Source organism: Taurulus bubalis (assembly GCF_910589615.1).
Source record: "Taurulus bubalis genome assembly, chromosome: 17".
In the NCBI taxonomy this organism is placed as follows: Eukaryota; Metazoa; Chordata; class Actinopteri; order Perciformes; family Cottidae; genus Taurulus; species Taurulus bubalis.
This window is the reverse complement of record NC_136605.1, coordinates 5041236-5056127: the sequence shown is the minus strand read 5'-3', so window position 1 is coordinate 5056127 and position 14892 is coordinate 5041236. Positions and strand designations below refer to the sequence as shown.

Sequence of the window (14892 nt, the reverse complement as noted above, 5' to 3'; positions counted from 1 at the left end):
CTTCTTGTTTCCCAGACACTGCTGTAACCTAAACATCTGTGCACTGGTGTGGTGTCCTGGAGGTTATCCGCTCATATCTCATATCGCTCTGCCTCCATGTTTCAGATCCCACCCAGCCTGCTGTGTGCCAGCTGCAGTCCATGTTCCTCTCTCACAGCTACCTGACCTCCGACCTGCAGCCGCAGGAAGTGCATGGCTGCGCCGACGCTCCGGCAGGTGGGACCGGCCCCGAAGTCCACGTGATCAAGCTCCATTCAGCCGGCTTAGGGCTCTGCGGGTGAGACGCTGGTGAGAGCTTATGATGGCGGCTGTTGCACGAGACACGTTGAGTTCAATCTTTTCTCTCTCTCTCTCTCTCTCTCTCTCCCTCTCTTTCTCCCTCTCCTCCAGCTCTCTCCAGGTGGAGGTGATCGTCTCTTTGGTGCCCCCGGTGGTCAACTCAAAGAGCCAGGCGGTTGTGCTGATTCTCAGTAGCTTGGTGCCGGTCCACTGGGCCGTCGTTGCTCATGGGGTCCGGGGTCATATCTCCGTTCATGTAAGGGCCCCGTCTCCTTTTTGAGTCTGAATATGTCAACCGATGTATTCTTCTAACTGTCCTATTTCATCATCCATCAACTCCCCGACAGTAGAATATTCAATTCAATTCAGTTTATTTTATATAGCCCAACATCACAAATACAAGTTTGCCTCGGAGGGCTTTACAATCTGTTACAGCACATTCAATTATTCATATAATGAGTAGTATGCATGGTCCATGATCCAGATAGCCACGACCCATTAAGCAGAAGGAGGTAGAGAGGAGGGGCATCCCAGGGGCAGTGGGAGGAGAAAGCAGGGCCATGGCAGCTGGCAGGACGGCTCCAGGCCAGTTGCATCAGCAGAGCCATGGTTGCATCAGCAGGGCCATGGTTGCAGGGGGAGTACCCCGGTCCTCCCCCACGCAGCCACGAATCAGGCAGCCACGAATCAGGCAGCCACGAATCAGGCAGCCACGAATCCATGGAAAAAGAAAGTAGAGTTAGTAATATGCATTGAAGAGACAATCATTTATCCAGAAGGAGAGAAAGAAGAGGTGAAGAGGAGAGAAGGAGCGAAAGAGGAAGAGAAGGAAAGGAGGAGCTCAGTGTATCCTAAGATGTCCCCCAGCAGTCTAGGCCTATAGCAGCATATCTAGGGGCTGGACCAGGGCAAACCTAAGCCAGCCTTAACTAAGCCTGAAACAGCCCTAACTATAAGCCTGAAATAGCCCCAACTATAAGCGCCATCAAAGAGGAAAGTCTTAAGTCTACTCTTAAATGAGGTGACCGTGCCTGCCCCCCGGACTGAAAGTGGAAGCTGATTCCACAGAAGAGGAGCCCTATAACTGAAAGCTCTAGCCCCCAACCTACTTTTTAACACTCTGGGAACACACAGTAACCCTGCATTCAGTGAGCGTAATGCTCTCGTGGGGTAATATGGCACTATAAGGTCCTTAAGATATTATGGTGCATCACCAGTTAAGGCTTTGTAGGTAAGGAGAAGGATTTTAAATATGATTCTTGATCTTACAGGAAGCCAGTGAAGAACAGCTAGTACAGGAGTAATGTGATCTCTCTTCCGCGTCCTCGTTAGTACACGAGCTGCAGCATTCTGGATCAGTTGGAGAGATCCAAGGGATTTACCGGAGCAGCCTGATAATATGGAGTTACAGTAATCCAGTCTTGAGGTAACAAATGCGTGGATCAATGTTTCTGCATCGCGTTGAGACAGGATGTGCCGGATCTTTGAGATGTTCCGTAGGTGAAAAAAGGCGATCCTTGAGATCTGTTTCACGTGAGAGCCAAAGGACAGGTCCTGGTCAAAAATAACTCTGAGATTCCTTACGGTGGTGGTAGATGCCAGAGCGATGCCATCCAGAGAAACCATGTCATCAGATAATTGATTTCAGAGGTGTTCTGGGCCGAGTAAAATAACTTCAGTCTTGTCCGAGTTCAGCAGCAGGAAGTTGCAGGTCATCCAGGCTTTGATGTCTTTAAGACACGCTTGAAGTTTGGCGACCTGGTGGGTTTCATCTGGCTTGATCGACAGATATAGTTGAGTATCATCGGCATAAAAGTGAAAGTTTATGGAGTGTTTTCTGATAATATTGCCTAAAGGAAGCATATATAAGGTGAAAAAAATTGGTCCAAGCACAGAACCCTGTGGAACTCCATGGCGAACGGCAGTGGTAACCGAGGCCTCATCGTTTACAAATACAAACTGAGATCGATCTGATAAATACGACTTAAACCATCTTAGTGCTGTACCTTTAATACCAATCGACTGGTCTAGTCTCTGTCATAAGATGTCATGGTCAATGGTGTCAAACGCTGCACTAAGGTCTAACAAGACCAGTACAGAGACAAGTCCCCTCTCTGATGCAACTAGAAGGTCATTAGTAATTGTCACTAGTGCTGTCTCTGTGCTATGATGCTTTCTAAATCCTGACTGAAACTTCTCAAATAAACTATTGTTATGTAAAAAGTCACACAACTGGTTTGCGACTACCTTCTCCAGTATCTTAGAGAGGAAGGGAAGGTTCGAGATAGGTCTGTAGTTAGCCAACACCTCTTGAGCTTATTAAAAAATATAAATGTATTATGCTGACATAATGCCCATGTAGCCATTGCCTGATATATACATTTCCTCTGTACCATGAATAATAATAATGCATTTAATTTATACAGCGCTTTTCATAATACTCAAAGTCACTTTACACAACATTTAAAATATCCTAAAAGCTATGCAATAAAACAAATACAAATTTATAAAAACAATAAGAACATGGAACACACAGTCAAACATTAAAGGCAGTTCTGAAGAGCTGGGGTTTGACCATGGAGCTCTATTGTTGACTATTTCAAGTCTATTAAAACACACGCGAGCCACACTGTTGTAGGTGTTGTGTTTGACTAATACACGATGGACTTCTGTTTCAGCAACTTGTGCAAAAAAATAACTCCAGTATCTGTCTGTTTTATGTAATTACATAAAAAATAGGAAAATAGGAAAACCGCCAACTGCTCTGTTTTACATATTCTCATGTGTTTCATGTAAGGTCATTTTGGATTGATCAATAAGGTGATTATTTGGATTAAAATGAAGTTTGATTTTGAGCATGATTGTCTACACGCTCAGCTGTGGTTGTAGAGGCAACCTCCAGTCTTAAAACGTACATTCTCTCTACTGACCACCAGGGGGCGACTCCTCTGGTTGTATAGAAGTCAATGAGAAAGAAATACTACTTCTCTCTTGATTTATTCCCTCAGTAAACATTGTAAACATGAGTTCATGTCTCAATCTCTAGTTCCAAGTCTTATTCAGTACAGCAGACCATAAAGCAGGGGACGCTTTAGGGCGGGGCTACCTTTTGATTGACAGGTCGCTGCCAGAGCCGTAAACGGCGTCTCTGCGTCACTCCTCCGCTGTACATATCTGGTCTTTTCTGTTCACTGGTTGCAAAAACAGCACTCCAGGCTTCATGATGCCACAAAGCAATGAGTGACGTCACAGTGGCTCCGCCCACTTTTTACATAAAGTCTGTGGGTGGTAGCCACTTCCTCATCCCTCCTCAGGTAACTCACCTTCACAACATCTCTGCATCAGATAAAAGGATGGGCGACGGGGATTCTCACATGTTGCATATCACTTGTTAACTTGATTTGACTTTGATTACATCTCTCTCTCTCTGTCTCTCTCTGTCTCTCTCTCTCTGTCTCTCTCTCTCTCTGTCTCTCTCTCTCTCTCTCTCTCTCTCTCTTGTAGTCCTCCAACAGCGTGTCTCCTCCTTACCCACCTGAGTCCGACCTGACCGTGTCCAGCACGCTGAACTCTGACCTGTCCACCATACCTGACCTTCTGGCCTGGGCCCGAGAGAGCGGCTACACCGATCTGACCTCGTACACCGAGGCCGAGCTGGCCAATCGCTTTGTGATCCAGCTGGCGGGGGCAGGTCAGGACCCGTGTGTGTGTCTTGTTTCCATCGGTGTGAGTGACCTCGCTTTATTTTGAAATCCGCCCTAGTGTCCTCCATGTACAGGGGAAATGATTTGCTTTACGGTGGAGGATGAGAAACGAGAAGCAGCAATATGTCCTCCATGTACGGCGAGTGAAAGGGCCGTTGGAAGTGTGAGTGTAACGGTAACGTCTCCGTCTCTGTGTCTCCTCCCCGTCTGGGCCGCAGACGCCGTGATGATGAGTCCTGCGGTCGTGAGGCCGCCATGGGCCGAGGAGCGCCGGCTGAGGCAGAGGCTGAACGCTGGAGGCCGGGAGAGTTTCACGGTGCAGTGCGAGGACGGACGCCTCAGCGTGAGCGTAGACCGGCGCCTCCTGCAGGTCTTCATCCCTCAGTGTTAGACGTAAACGATTCAGAAACAGAGAGGCTGCCTCTGATATATCCATCATCAATGAAATGTGCTTTTTTTTAGGAATATCTTGACCATGAATCATGTGTGAAGCTGCTAATCATTATGTTGCTTTTACTAATAATTGATCAGATGGCTGCCTGTAATATAAAAATGATAAAACCCCCACATGGAATTATCCCACAACTCTGCTTTATGCAGTGTTTTAGTGTCTTTTAACAGTTTAAAAAAATAACTCTGATAAACCCACCGTAGACTAGTTGCCAAACATCAGACACATAGAGCAGCTGGAGCCAGATGTTTCCCTTCAGAGGTTTAGTGGAGATCGGAAACAGAGCGAAAGGGACGCCAAATGTTGATCCTGTCTGCTACGTGTATAATACGTTTGCTAATATTTGATCAACTTTACGTTTTGATATAATACTGCTTCGCAGCTCCACAGCCCCCAAAATGACCATAAAAAGAAAAAAGATCAAAGGGGTTCGGAAGCGAGCTTGAGGTTTTTTATTTGTTCAAAGAGGTTTTTTTTCTCCTTTAGGGCCGGCAGCCTGAAATGTAGAACAAACATTCATGTCCCACCAGGATGAACTGGTTTAATGTTGGTGATCTTCAGACATCATCAGGTCGAAATTGTACTTTGTCCAATACTTTGATTTATGAAATAACTACAAAATGAATGACAGTTCTCTTTGCCCCCGCTGTATTTTATGTTAGTGCTACCGAGCAGATGTTAGCATGCTAGCACAATAAACTAAGATGGTGAACATCACACATGCTGAACATGTGACCACCGTCATTGAGAGCGTGCTGCCGTGCACACGGACGCAGTACACTCCTAGTTGTGTTAAACTGGCACGAGCAGTTATTATTAAACATCTCTCCGCTGATACAGAAATGATTCCTATGAAAGTGGCGTCGTCTCACATGAGTTCTCCCCTCCAGAGCTCGTCTGTCCCAGTGACCGCCGTGACTCTGCGAGACTCGGCATGCCGGGCTCAGTCCAACGGGAGTCACTTCCTGTTGGTGTTTCCAGTCATTTCCTGTGGGACTGAGGGTCTCCTGCTGGGACCGCCGAGAGGGGTGCAGTTCAAAAACATGGTGAGATGAGAAATGTGTTGTCTATTACACCCTGCTCCAATCCAATGTTTATTTTACTCCATAAAATAATCCACTTTTAAGTTTTTTACTTAACTTTTAAAGAACTCTGGGAGATTTTATGTCATTCTTGTTCTATTAACTGACATAAACCAACAGAGGCAGCGAAGGAGGAGAAGGAGAAAAGAAGGAGTGAAGCTTTGAGAGCACAAAGGGAAAAACACCTGACTTCAAAATGAATTCAAAGTTTACCAGACAGCGGCAAAAACAAAAAACAAGGCACATAAAAGATACTTGAAAAGTGGAAGTTGCTCCCAGTGAGACTTGTGACCCAGGTCATCGTGAACACAACCGCCGGCCGTGAAGCCTAAAAATGGGCAGATTAAGTGAGAAAAAAGATAAGAGGGAGGCAAGCAACAAAGGAAATAAATGAATAATGTGTCTATAATGTGTAAAAATAAATATGCATCTTTTCTCTGTCGTAATAACGGTAATAATCATGTTTCTATTAATGTCTGTGAGGTCACTGAGCCCAATCTTTGTTGTGGCGACTTCTTTCTTTTCCCACTGCATGAGGAGCAGTTTCTTTGCAAAGATGAGACTATATAGGAGGAGACATGGCTGGGATGTATTTGAAATATTAATGAATAGCTCTGGTTCTATATATCTTATTTTAGGAAAACTGTCATAGTGTAAAAACACAACCCCATAATGTTTAAATCCCATTTATCACAGTTCCTGAGCCACTTTCTGCCACACATTCTTTCATGTGTGTTGCGTCTTTGAGAATCAATACAGTATCACTAAAACATAATACAACAAATATGTATTGACATTTTCTTACACCTTCAGTGCTGAAGTTGCAGTGAATGAACCCTCCCACCATTCTGTCTCCCTCCTCTCTGGCAGGTGTTACTATGGAGAGACGAGCCTCAGGCCATCCTGGCACTCAATGAGACAGAAAGGAAGTCCAAAGGTCCCCTCGGCATACATGTGAGATATCTGTAAAGTATTCTTCATGACATACTCCATTATTCATGACACGTTTGTAACCTGCAGTCTCCTGTCTCTGCTCTCAGTTCAGCTGTTTGGCAGCAGTCCCCACGCTCGTAAACACACCTCCGGCGGGGCCGTTCCCCTGGGCACCCGAGGGCCCGGGGCCCGATCCAGGACCGAGACACCTTCCGACACCCGGAAACACATCCGCACCCGCTCTTCTTCTGGAGCTCTTTGTCGCTGAGAGCTACGAGCAGAACCGGATCGGCCCCTGTGTCATAACTGCAGACCACCGTGTCTACGTTGAGGTGTGTGTGTGTGTGTGTGCGTGCGCGTGTGTGTCGTATATTTACTGTGTTTATTTGACGCAGGCTGTCAAAACCAAGTTCTTGGAAGTCAAGAACTTCCTTGATGTGATTGTCTTTTTTCTTTCTGAAAGTGTATGGCACCGTTGCCATTGACTACAGCTGTTTTGTTATCTGTTATATTGCAGATTTCTGCCAAAGGGCCCTTCATAGATGTGGTGGAGGTGAAGTCCTGTGTGGTCTCTCCTCTGTCGGACCCGAACAGGTCTTGTTTCTGGACCGTCATAAGCGACGGCTGCTCCTCAGACCCCTCGCTCACCCTCAGTGCAAAGACAAAAGAGGAAGAGGAAGAAGAGGTGGATGGTGGTGATGAAGTGGAAGAGGAAAAGGAGGAGACAGACAGACTGGACAGAAGAAGGAGAGAAGCACCAGAGAGGATGGAAAAGAGGAACGCAAACGTGGGAGCAGAGGAGGAGATCCGGCCCTTGAGGTTTAGTTTCATCCTTCGGCCAGTTTTTAACAACTCGATGCAGTTCCTCCACTGCAGCCTCCGCCTGTGCCTCTCTGACCCGAACAAATTGGAACCCACAGAGGAAAGAGTAAAGACTGACTGTCAGGACAGGCTACGTATCCCTCCACTGGTTTCTAGATCGTCCCGACACCAGGTACGCAAACAGTTAGCGCACTAGGGCTACGCTTCATTGCACAAAAACCGCTGCAGAATGAAGCCTCTTAGCAACGGTATCGAGGGACGAGTTTGACATTTGTTTTCTGGTTCAGTCAGACGAGCAGATTGATACCACCCTCACACGTGGATGCTAGATATAAGGCTACAGCCGGTTAGCTTAGCTTAGCATAAAGACTAGAAACTGCTCGTCTGGTTCTGTATAAAATGTTAAAACAATCAAGCGAACTCTTTCCTGCCTCTGTGAAGCTAAGCTAACCAGCTGCTAGCAGTAGCTTCCTATTTAACATACAGACAAAAATATTGCTTTACTTTAATGTGACTTAAAAATGTTCACTATTCAATCAGGGCCAGACCTAAAGAAAGTTTGTCACAGGTCGGAAGTATACGAAGTAAATCAAATGGTTTTAGGATTATAGATAATTATTAATCATATCCACTTGTACTTTGTAACACTAAAAACAGAACAACTAACCTACAGACCTTCTCCTGTTTCCCATCTCAGTGTGAGGTCAGAAACCTCTACAGGCCCATGCTGGTCACCCAGTACATTAGTTCACTGGTGCCCAAACTGGCGCCCAAACTGGCACCCAAATTGGCACCCAAACTGGCGCCCAAACTGGCACCCAAACTGGCACCCAATGCCGGCCAAAGAACCAAGAGTCTGAGTGTCTCCCCACTGGCCAGTCCAGACCCGGTGGACAGCAGTGAGTGTTACTTATTCTGTAATTCCTTTCCACGTTACCCTGAGACTATTTAAGATGCTCCTCTGCCTCTCTGCCTCGTGAACGTTGTGTCTCTGCAGTGCCGACAGGACCGGTGATGGGAATTGTGTTCGCTGCCTTTGTGATGGGCGTCTGCCTGATGGCCGGGCTGTGGGGCATCTATTATCATACAGGTGACCAAGTCAGCTCCTCCCACTGAAAAGGGACTTGAATGTCCGGAACCTTTGACATATGAACCGGACAAATTAAAAGTCATCATCATATCCATTTTGCAACTGTTGATCAGTGATTCATGTAACATCATAGTAATTCAACACAGTCAGGTCATTTTAGTGGGGTCATTTGGGTTTGGGATCATTTGCAAATTTTTTTACGTCTTATCCAAATTTGGGGACAATGCATGAAGCACTGTCCAAATTGAAATTCTAAATTGTGCCGTGGTTGCACAATGTGTAATGATGTATTTTTTCTTTTCCTTTTAAAATACATGATGACCATGCAGGTTTCCACAGTATAAAGGAACTCTGTTATTATGTCTTTTGAAGGAGCACGTCCAGCAGCACTTGGAGGAGAACGTCATTTAACAGACCGCACTCGTAAAGGCCACACCTGGACTCCACCGCCACCGTCTGACCAGTCGTCCACCTCGGTGTAGGAGGTAAGATCTGATGAGGACGCTCCCGCATCGAAGTCTATGTTGGGGGAGGACTACTGCACTATATCAGCCTCAAGTGATGTCACTCGAGTCAGCATCAGTTGGGGATTAAGACTACAAGTTTGAAAGAGAGAAAAAAAAATAGCACATTCGCACACAGTACGTTAGCCGAAGTACGAGCCTAACACACCTGGATCTTTGACTAAACTGTTGGTGGTCGCGTTGCATTATGGGCAATGTAGGCGGAAGGTTTTGACAAGGAAGAATAATGCATGGAATGAGACAACAGATGTTCTGCTGAATCAATACTACATGAACTTATTTAGTGGAGCACTCTTTTAAAGAGGATTCATCAAATGTGTGACTTAGTCTGTCTGTCTGTCTGGACTGGGCTCCAACTTATATGATTCTCATTTAAATTCTGTTGTTTGCCGTTTGCTGCATGCTCTTTCAGCAAAAAGAAAGTACATTCAGTTCAATTAAATTCTTTAAAGAAATCCTTTAATAACACAAGTAGTGGGCGGAGAACTATTTCTGGCTACCTTTGAAAAAGTACACCGATTTTTGGTAATTATCTTAATATTTACTTGACACAAAATACCATCCAAATGATTCCAATGGAATGCCAGCAACACGTTGCATCACATTTCATAGTCAAATGCATGTAAAGCTGCCTCTCTGTTCAAATTAGCCACATTCCTACTAGCCTGCAGAGTACAACCCAATGTCAAAGCGGTTTATTTAAAATAAACTGTCGTGGTTAGAAGTGCCGGCAGTTCCAGAATATTTATCAGCAACACCTGCAGATTTCGACTCCGGTGTGCCAGATAGGTCCGAATGTTTTTTTCTTTCTTCTTTTATCTCTCTCTCAGGATTTCCTGCAAATCTGACAAATGAGAACTGGGACAGAGGTTCTAACAGCTTGTGTGTGTGTGTGTGTGTGTGTGTGTGTGTGTGTGCGTGCGTGCGCTGGCACAGCTGTGAGACCTGTGTTTGTGCACTTCTCCTGCATCGTTCATCGCTCTGCAGCATCAATAAGACCGTGAGGACCGAAGTAAATACTCATTGCTTACTAACGTGTGTTTGTTGCCGTGAGCCATTCTGCATGGTGTCATTTCTAAAGTACTCGCCACACGGAGGGACGCGTCCGTCTGGATTCGACGGGATCCAAACTTGGTCGGGTTGACTCGAACAGAAACCACGTCACCGCATCGTCACCTTTTAAGAGACGTGGAGGTCAAAGGTGAACCTAGCGGTCACTGCGAGTGCCTGTTTGAAGAGTCTGTGTTTTACAAAGTCAATTCCACTGTTTGTGCTGTCACTGAATCAGCTGGAAAAACGGCATTTATTTGTATGTGGATTCTGTTTATGTTTATGTGGCAAATAAGATGTAATAAATGAGCCGAGATCCGTGTCGACCATGTTGTTTCACTCAAGTCGCATGCAAGTCAAAGGAAGCTAATGTGCAGTGTATAATGTCAGCCGAAACGGAGCAACACTGATTTGTCCTCATGTTGCGGTGCATGCACCTGATGGAGTTCAACACACACTCTCCTCTTAGTTATACTTTGGTCTGCTTACTCCTGAGAGAAATACTCTTCAGCTGCTAAACGCTCCGCTGTGTTTTTTTTATGTAATATTTATTTAACCAGGAAAAGCCTCATTGAGATTACAAATCTCCTTTACAAGAGTGTCCTGGCCAAGAGAACAGCAGCACATGAAAACAAAGTTTCAGACATACGACATAAAAGTGACAGAACATTTTTAGATCACAGCATGAGTAAAAACAAAACGAAGACTCAAGACTCAAGTCATCATATCATTACCAGATGAACCTCCAGCTCTTTCAATCTATTTTTAAAAACACCTAAAGAGACCGGCTCCCGGAGACCCAAATCAGTCTGCAGCAAATTCCAAGCCGCAGGAGCAGCAAACCTAAAACCCCTTTTTCCCATTTTGAGACGGACGTTGGGGACAGATAGCAAGAGTAGGCCATGTGCATGTGTCACAGAGCGAAGACGGTAGCTTCCAGCATCTTAATAAAAGTGGTCCTAGGACCGAACCCTGGGGCACACCCTTTATTACTTTAAGAGAGATCACCGGCTCTGCCAGTGTCGGTCTGCCGTGTGGTGCTGAGCAGGTTGTGCACAGTTTTTTTTTCTTTTAAGAGCTTTTTTGCGGAGGGGAAAACTAAATCCTAATGAGAGCAGCGAGAGTGGCCCAAAACATTAAAGCTGCATCCACAAAACCACGACAATTAGTTGGTAAAAACTAAAAAGGCTCCGCAGAGCAGAGGGGGGACAGAGTTGCTCGCTCGTTCTCTGCGGGTTTAGTCCGCAGCCCCTTTCAGCCTCTCAACCCGCTGTTGACATGAACATATTTTTAAATTACAGTTTTCACATATATGTCTGTTTTTTCTGTCAATTTTTTTCAAAAATGGACGTCCTGTCCTCCGTGCATTAGTGGAAGCGCATCCTGTGAATGTGTCATCATCAATCATCTCTGCCGGGAGCCCAGCTGCAGTGTATTAAGGATGCTACTTCCAATAATGGGGAAAATCTCACACACACAAACAGACACACACACAGCTTTCTGAGGAAAATAGTTCCCTGAAAATTGCACAACGTGATTGAATAATGGTCCTCTTGACACTGTTTCCTGGCACATTCTGGGGGGGAAACAGCCCATAGTACACATGTCCTGAAAGATACAAAAAAGTGTTGCTTTTCAAATATAAAAAAAACTCCGACAAGTAACGTTCTTACACAATCAGGTTTTATTATCCAGGACGTTACCGTTCTGACTTTATTTAAAATTATGAGGGATTGAAAAAATATTTACAAATTTCGCTTTCACTTTATCGCCTCGTGGTCTCAGTCTTGATACACGCCTGGATAGCCGCAGTGCGTCTGTCGGTGGCGCTGTAGGTCCACCCCGCGCTGGAAGCTGTGCTGACAGCCGGGGCAGCTGAAGGGCCGGTAGCTGCTGTGCTTTCGGCTGTGGGTGATGAGGTTGGAACTCTGGCTGAATCCTTTACCGCACACTTTGCACACGTGTGGTTTCTCACCTGCGGAAAGGAAAGCGCACCGAGTTTGAGTTTGAGCACTTTCACAGCACGAGTTCTGCCCACCGCTGTGTTCACCCACCCGTGTGTATGAAGGTGTGCTTCTTCATGTCCGACTTCTGGTGGAACCTCTTGCCGCAGTACTGGCAGGGGTACGGCCGCGTGTCCGAGTGGATGAGGAGGTGCGTGGACAAGGTGGACGAGCGCTTGAACGCCTTGCCGCACACCTTGCAGTCGAAGCTACGCTCCTGGATACGCAAACACGTTGACTTTGACATGAGGGCAAACCAGAGAATCCATGATGGGTCATGATGTTTGTACTGAAAATAATAAAACTACTTCTTTCTCACTGTACCTTAGCTCTACCGTAGCTGCCTATCGCTCTGAAGCCGATGGGCATGTCGGTGGCGGGCGGTGATCTTGTCAATGGGACACAGAGGGTGTTGTGGAGATGAGTCTGAAGGCCGCCTCCGGATATCAAGACTTCTGAAAGAGACTGAGGGAGACAGAGAGAGGGGGGGAAATGATGAGAAGAATGATACCACTGTCTAGTCTGTGCTGCCGGTTAGCTTAGCTTAGCATAAAGCCTGGAAAACATGGGGAAACAGTGGCAGTGAATCAATCTGCCTATCAGCACACGTGAAGTTCACTGATTACTACTTCTAAGCTGGGATCAGTAACTTACTGGAGTTACTGCTGATTGCCGAGCAACTACAGCTACGATTTTCTCCTTTTTTAAAATGTATTTTACAAATTGCATAATTTTAAAGCTGAATTTCAGAACTTTTGTCACCACACTCTGGCAGTGAGAGCTATTACCATATGGGGGCGACCTTGGCAACAGAGCAGCGAGCAGTTAGCAGCTAACGGTGCGACCAGCGCTAACGGTGCGACCAGCGCTAACCATGCGACTAGCGCTAACGATGCGACCAGCGCTAACGATGCGACCAGCGCTAACGATGCGACCAGTGCTAACGGTGCGACCAGCGCTAACCATGCGACTAGCGCTAACGATGCGACCAGCGCTAACGATGCGACCAGCGCTAACGATGCGACCAGCGCTAACGATGCGACCAGCGCTAACGATGCGACCAGAGCTAACGATGTGAACAGCGATTACGATGTGAACAGCGCTAACGATGCTAGGCTACGCTTCTGCGACGACACCGTTAGTCAAGGGTGCTGTTATTCGCTGTAACCGCCGTATGAGAGCAGTGCGGCGCGGCGGCCGTTAGCTAGCTAGTGGGACACGCTCACATGCACTAAAAGAGATGAGCAGAGAAGATCGGACACTAACGTGCACTGAGAGAGAGCGACTTCATTCTCTGGTATCGTATTTACCATATAAACATGTACGTCGTATCAATCTTCTCATCTAGTCCCCTGCCAGAAAGCAAATATTTTACTTATTTCCCGAAATATTCCTTCAACAGAATAGCTAGACCAGCAGCCTGACAGACATTAGCTTATTGCACTATATATATATATATATATATATATATATATATATATATATTGGTGTCAATGTGTATGTAACACAAAATGCCAAAGATCTGAAGTGAAAACAGTGACACCGTTCCCGAGTTTGTCCACAAAAACTAATACAACTTTTTCAACACATCATGGTCTGAATGTTTTAACACATTTAAGGGATCTTCATCTAAAATGTTGGGATTTATTAAAATTTGTTTAAGACTGAGGCTTGAGTGAAAATAATGCATGAATAAGATGCACTATTTCTTTGCTCCACAGTTTTCACCATGCATTCCTCTGGCAGCAGTAAAGCCTCTTATCTTTTTCAAGTGACCCCTTTGTTCACAAACGTTCTCCACAAGAAGAATCATTGCAACAGCACAGACTGCACGTGAATATTTTTATTTTACACTGCCAACACCAACGCCTTTTGCCAGGCTCGGTGTCATGACAGTTACTTTTATCGTTATTCACCCGAGGTTCCTCTTTCTTGACAGCAGCAGATACGACGGAGATAATAAGGATGTGAATATTCTCACCTTGCGGAGGCCTCCTACCTTTTCACAGAGAGGACACTCGCTGACGGGGGATTTGAGGTCAGTGTGCGACGTGTGGTTGAGTAACATGTAGACCAGTCCCTCCAGCTGCCTCTCTCGTTCAGATGCCTGGCGTCTGTCCGCCGTCCAAGGAGAGACCGGCAGCGGGACGTCTCTGCTGTCCACGGGGGCTTTTGTTCGAATAGGAAAGGATGATGGGAATGACTTTAGTCCACAGAGAATATTCTTCATATCATATTTTTAGGGTATTTGCATAGCAAAGATGTAGTCTGAATCATGAGATGCACTACTCAGTTATAACTGATATACTATCCAAAGAACACTACTGTATAATTAGAAAGTCTTATAATTAGAAAGTGTTGGGTACCTGAAGGCCAGGGTTCATCCCTGTAAGAGCGGCCTGCCATCCCCTCCCATGGTGAGCAGGCCTCAGCCAGCAAGCCTTTGACCCCTGGCATGGGGGTCAAAGGCCTCACAGCACCCTCAGGACACGTCCTGCCCTGTCCCGTCGCATGCGGCTCAGGCTGGTGGGCGTCTGTCCGGGGCTGGGAGTGTTGTCTGTAGGAGTCCTTAGACGGGCCGAGCAGGTGAGTCCTTTTGCTCCTGACGAGGAACGACCGCGGCATGGTTGTGACTGAGAATCCTGCAGAATAAACCCGGGAGGGGGGGTCTGAAAAATCTATGCTATTTCGAGTCACGCTTGTATGCCGCACACCTGCTGCTACATGTTCAGTTACAATGCCAAAGCTTGAGGTTTCCTCAGCAAATACAGCCCGCCACCTGCACCAAGGTTTCAGGGCTTTCACTGAGGATAACCCGGCTGTGGCGTTTGTCAACTTCTAAACTGACAGTGTGGTAAACTTTGTATACTTCCAATTGAGCTGCATGTACTGTACGCTGTTCAGTCATTGAGAACAACAGCTGAATTATTTCAAATTTAGGAACATAAGTTCAA

The 14892-nt window shown here is 46.0% G+C and overlaps 2 protein-coding genes across 2 annotated transcripts in view; one reads left to right on the top strand and one right to left on the bottom strand.

Moving 5' to 3' along the window:
- LOC306750120 (transforming growth factor beta receptor type 3-like) overlaps positions 1–8387 on the top strand; it is a gene marked incomplete at both ends in the record, with an annotated part of 10817 nt that extends 2430 nt beyond the window's left edge. The window contains 10 exon segments of the mRNA XM_079233515.1: positions 106–277; positions 391–535; positions 3784–3982; positions 4202–4353; positions 5325–5480; positions 6387–6470; positions 6557–6781; positions 6967–7443; positions 7969–8188; positions 8269–8387. Of these exon segments, the coding sequence (XP_079089641.1) occupies positions 106–277; positions 391–535; positions 3784–3982; positions 4202–4353; positions 5325–5480; positions 6387–6470; positions 6557–6781; positions 6967–7443; positions 7969–8188; positions 8269–8387 (1949 nt within the window).
- A 3329-nt stretch (positions 8388–11716) lies between these two features.
- LOC306750119 (uncharacterized protein) lies at positions 11717–14563 on the bottom strand (the record flags this gene model as incomplete). Its single annotated transcript, XM_079233514.1, has 5 exons — positions 11717–11910; positions 11990–12155; positions 12263–12403; positions 13938–14107; positions 14305–14563. 5 exons carry the CDS (start codon positions 14561–14563, stop codon positions 11717–11719), a joined length of 930 nt encoding a protein of 309 aa, XP_079089640.1.
- Positions 14564–14892: the final 329 nt, after the last annotated feature.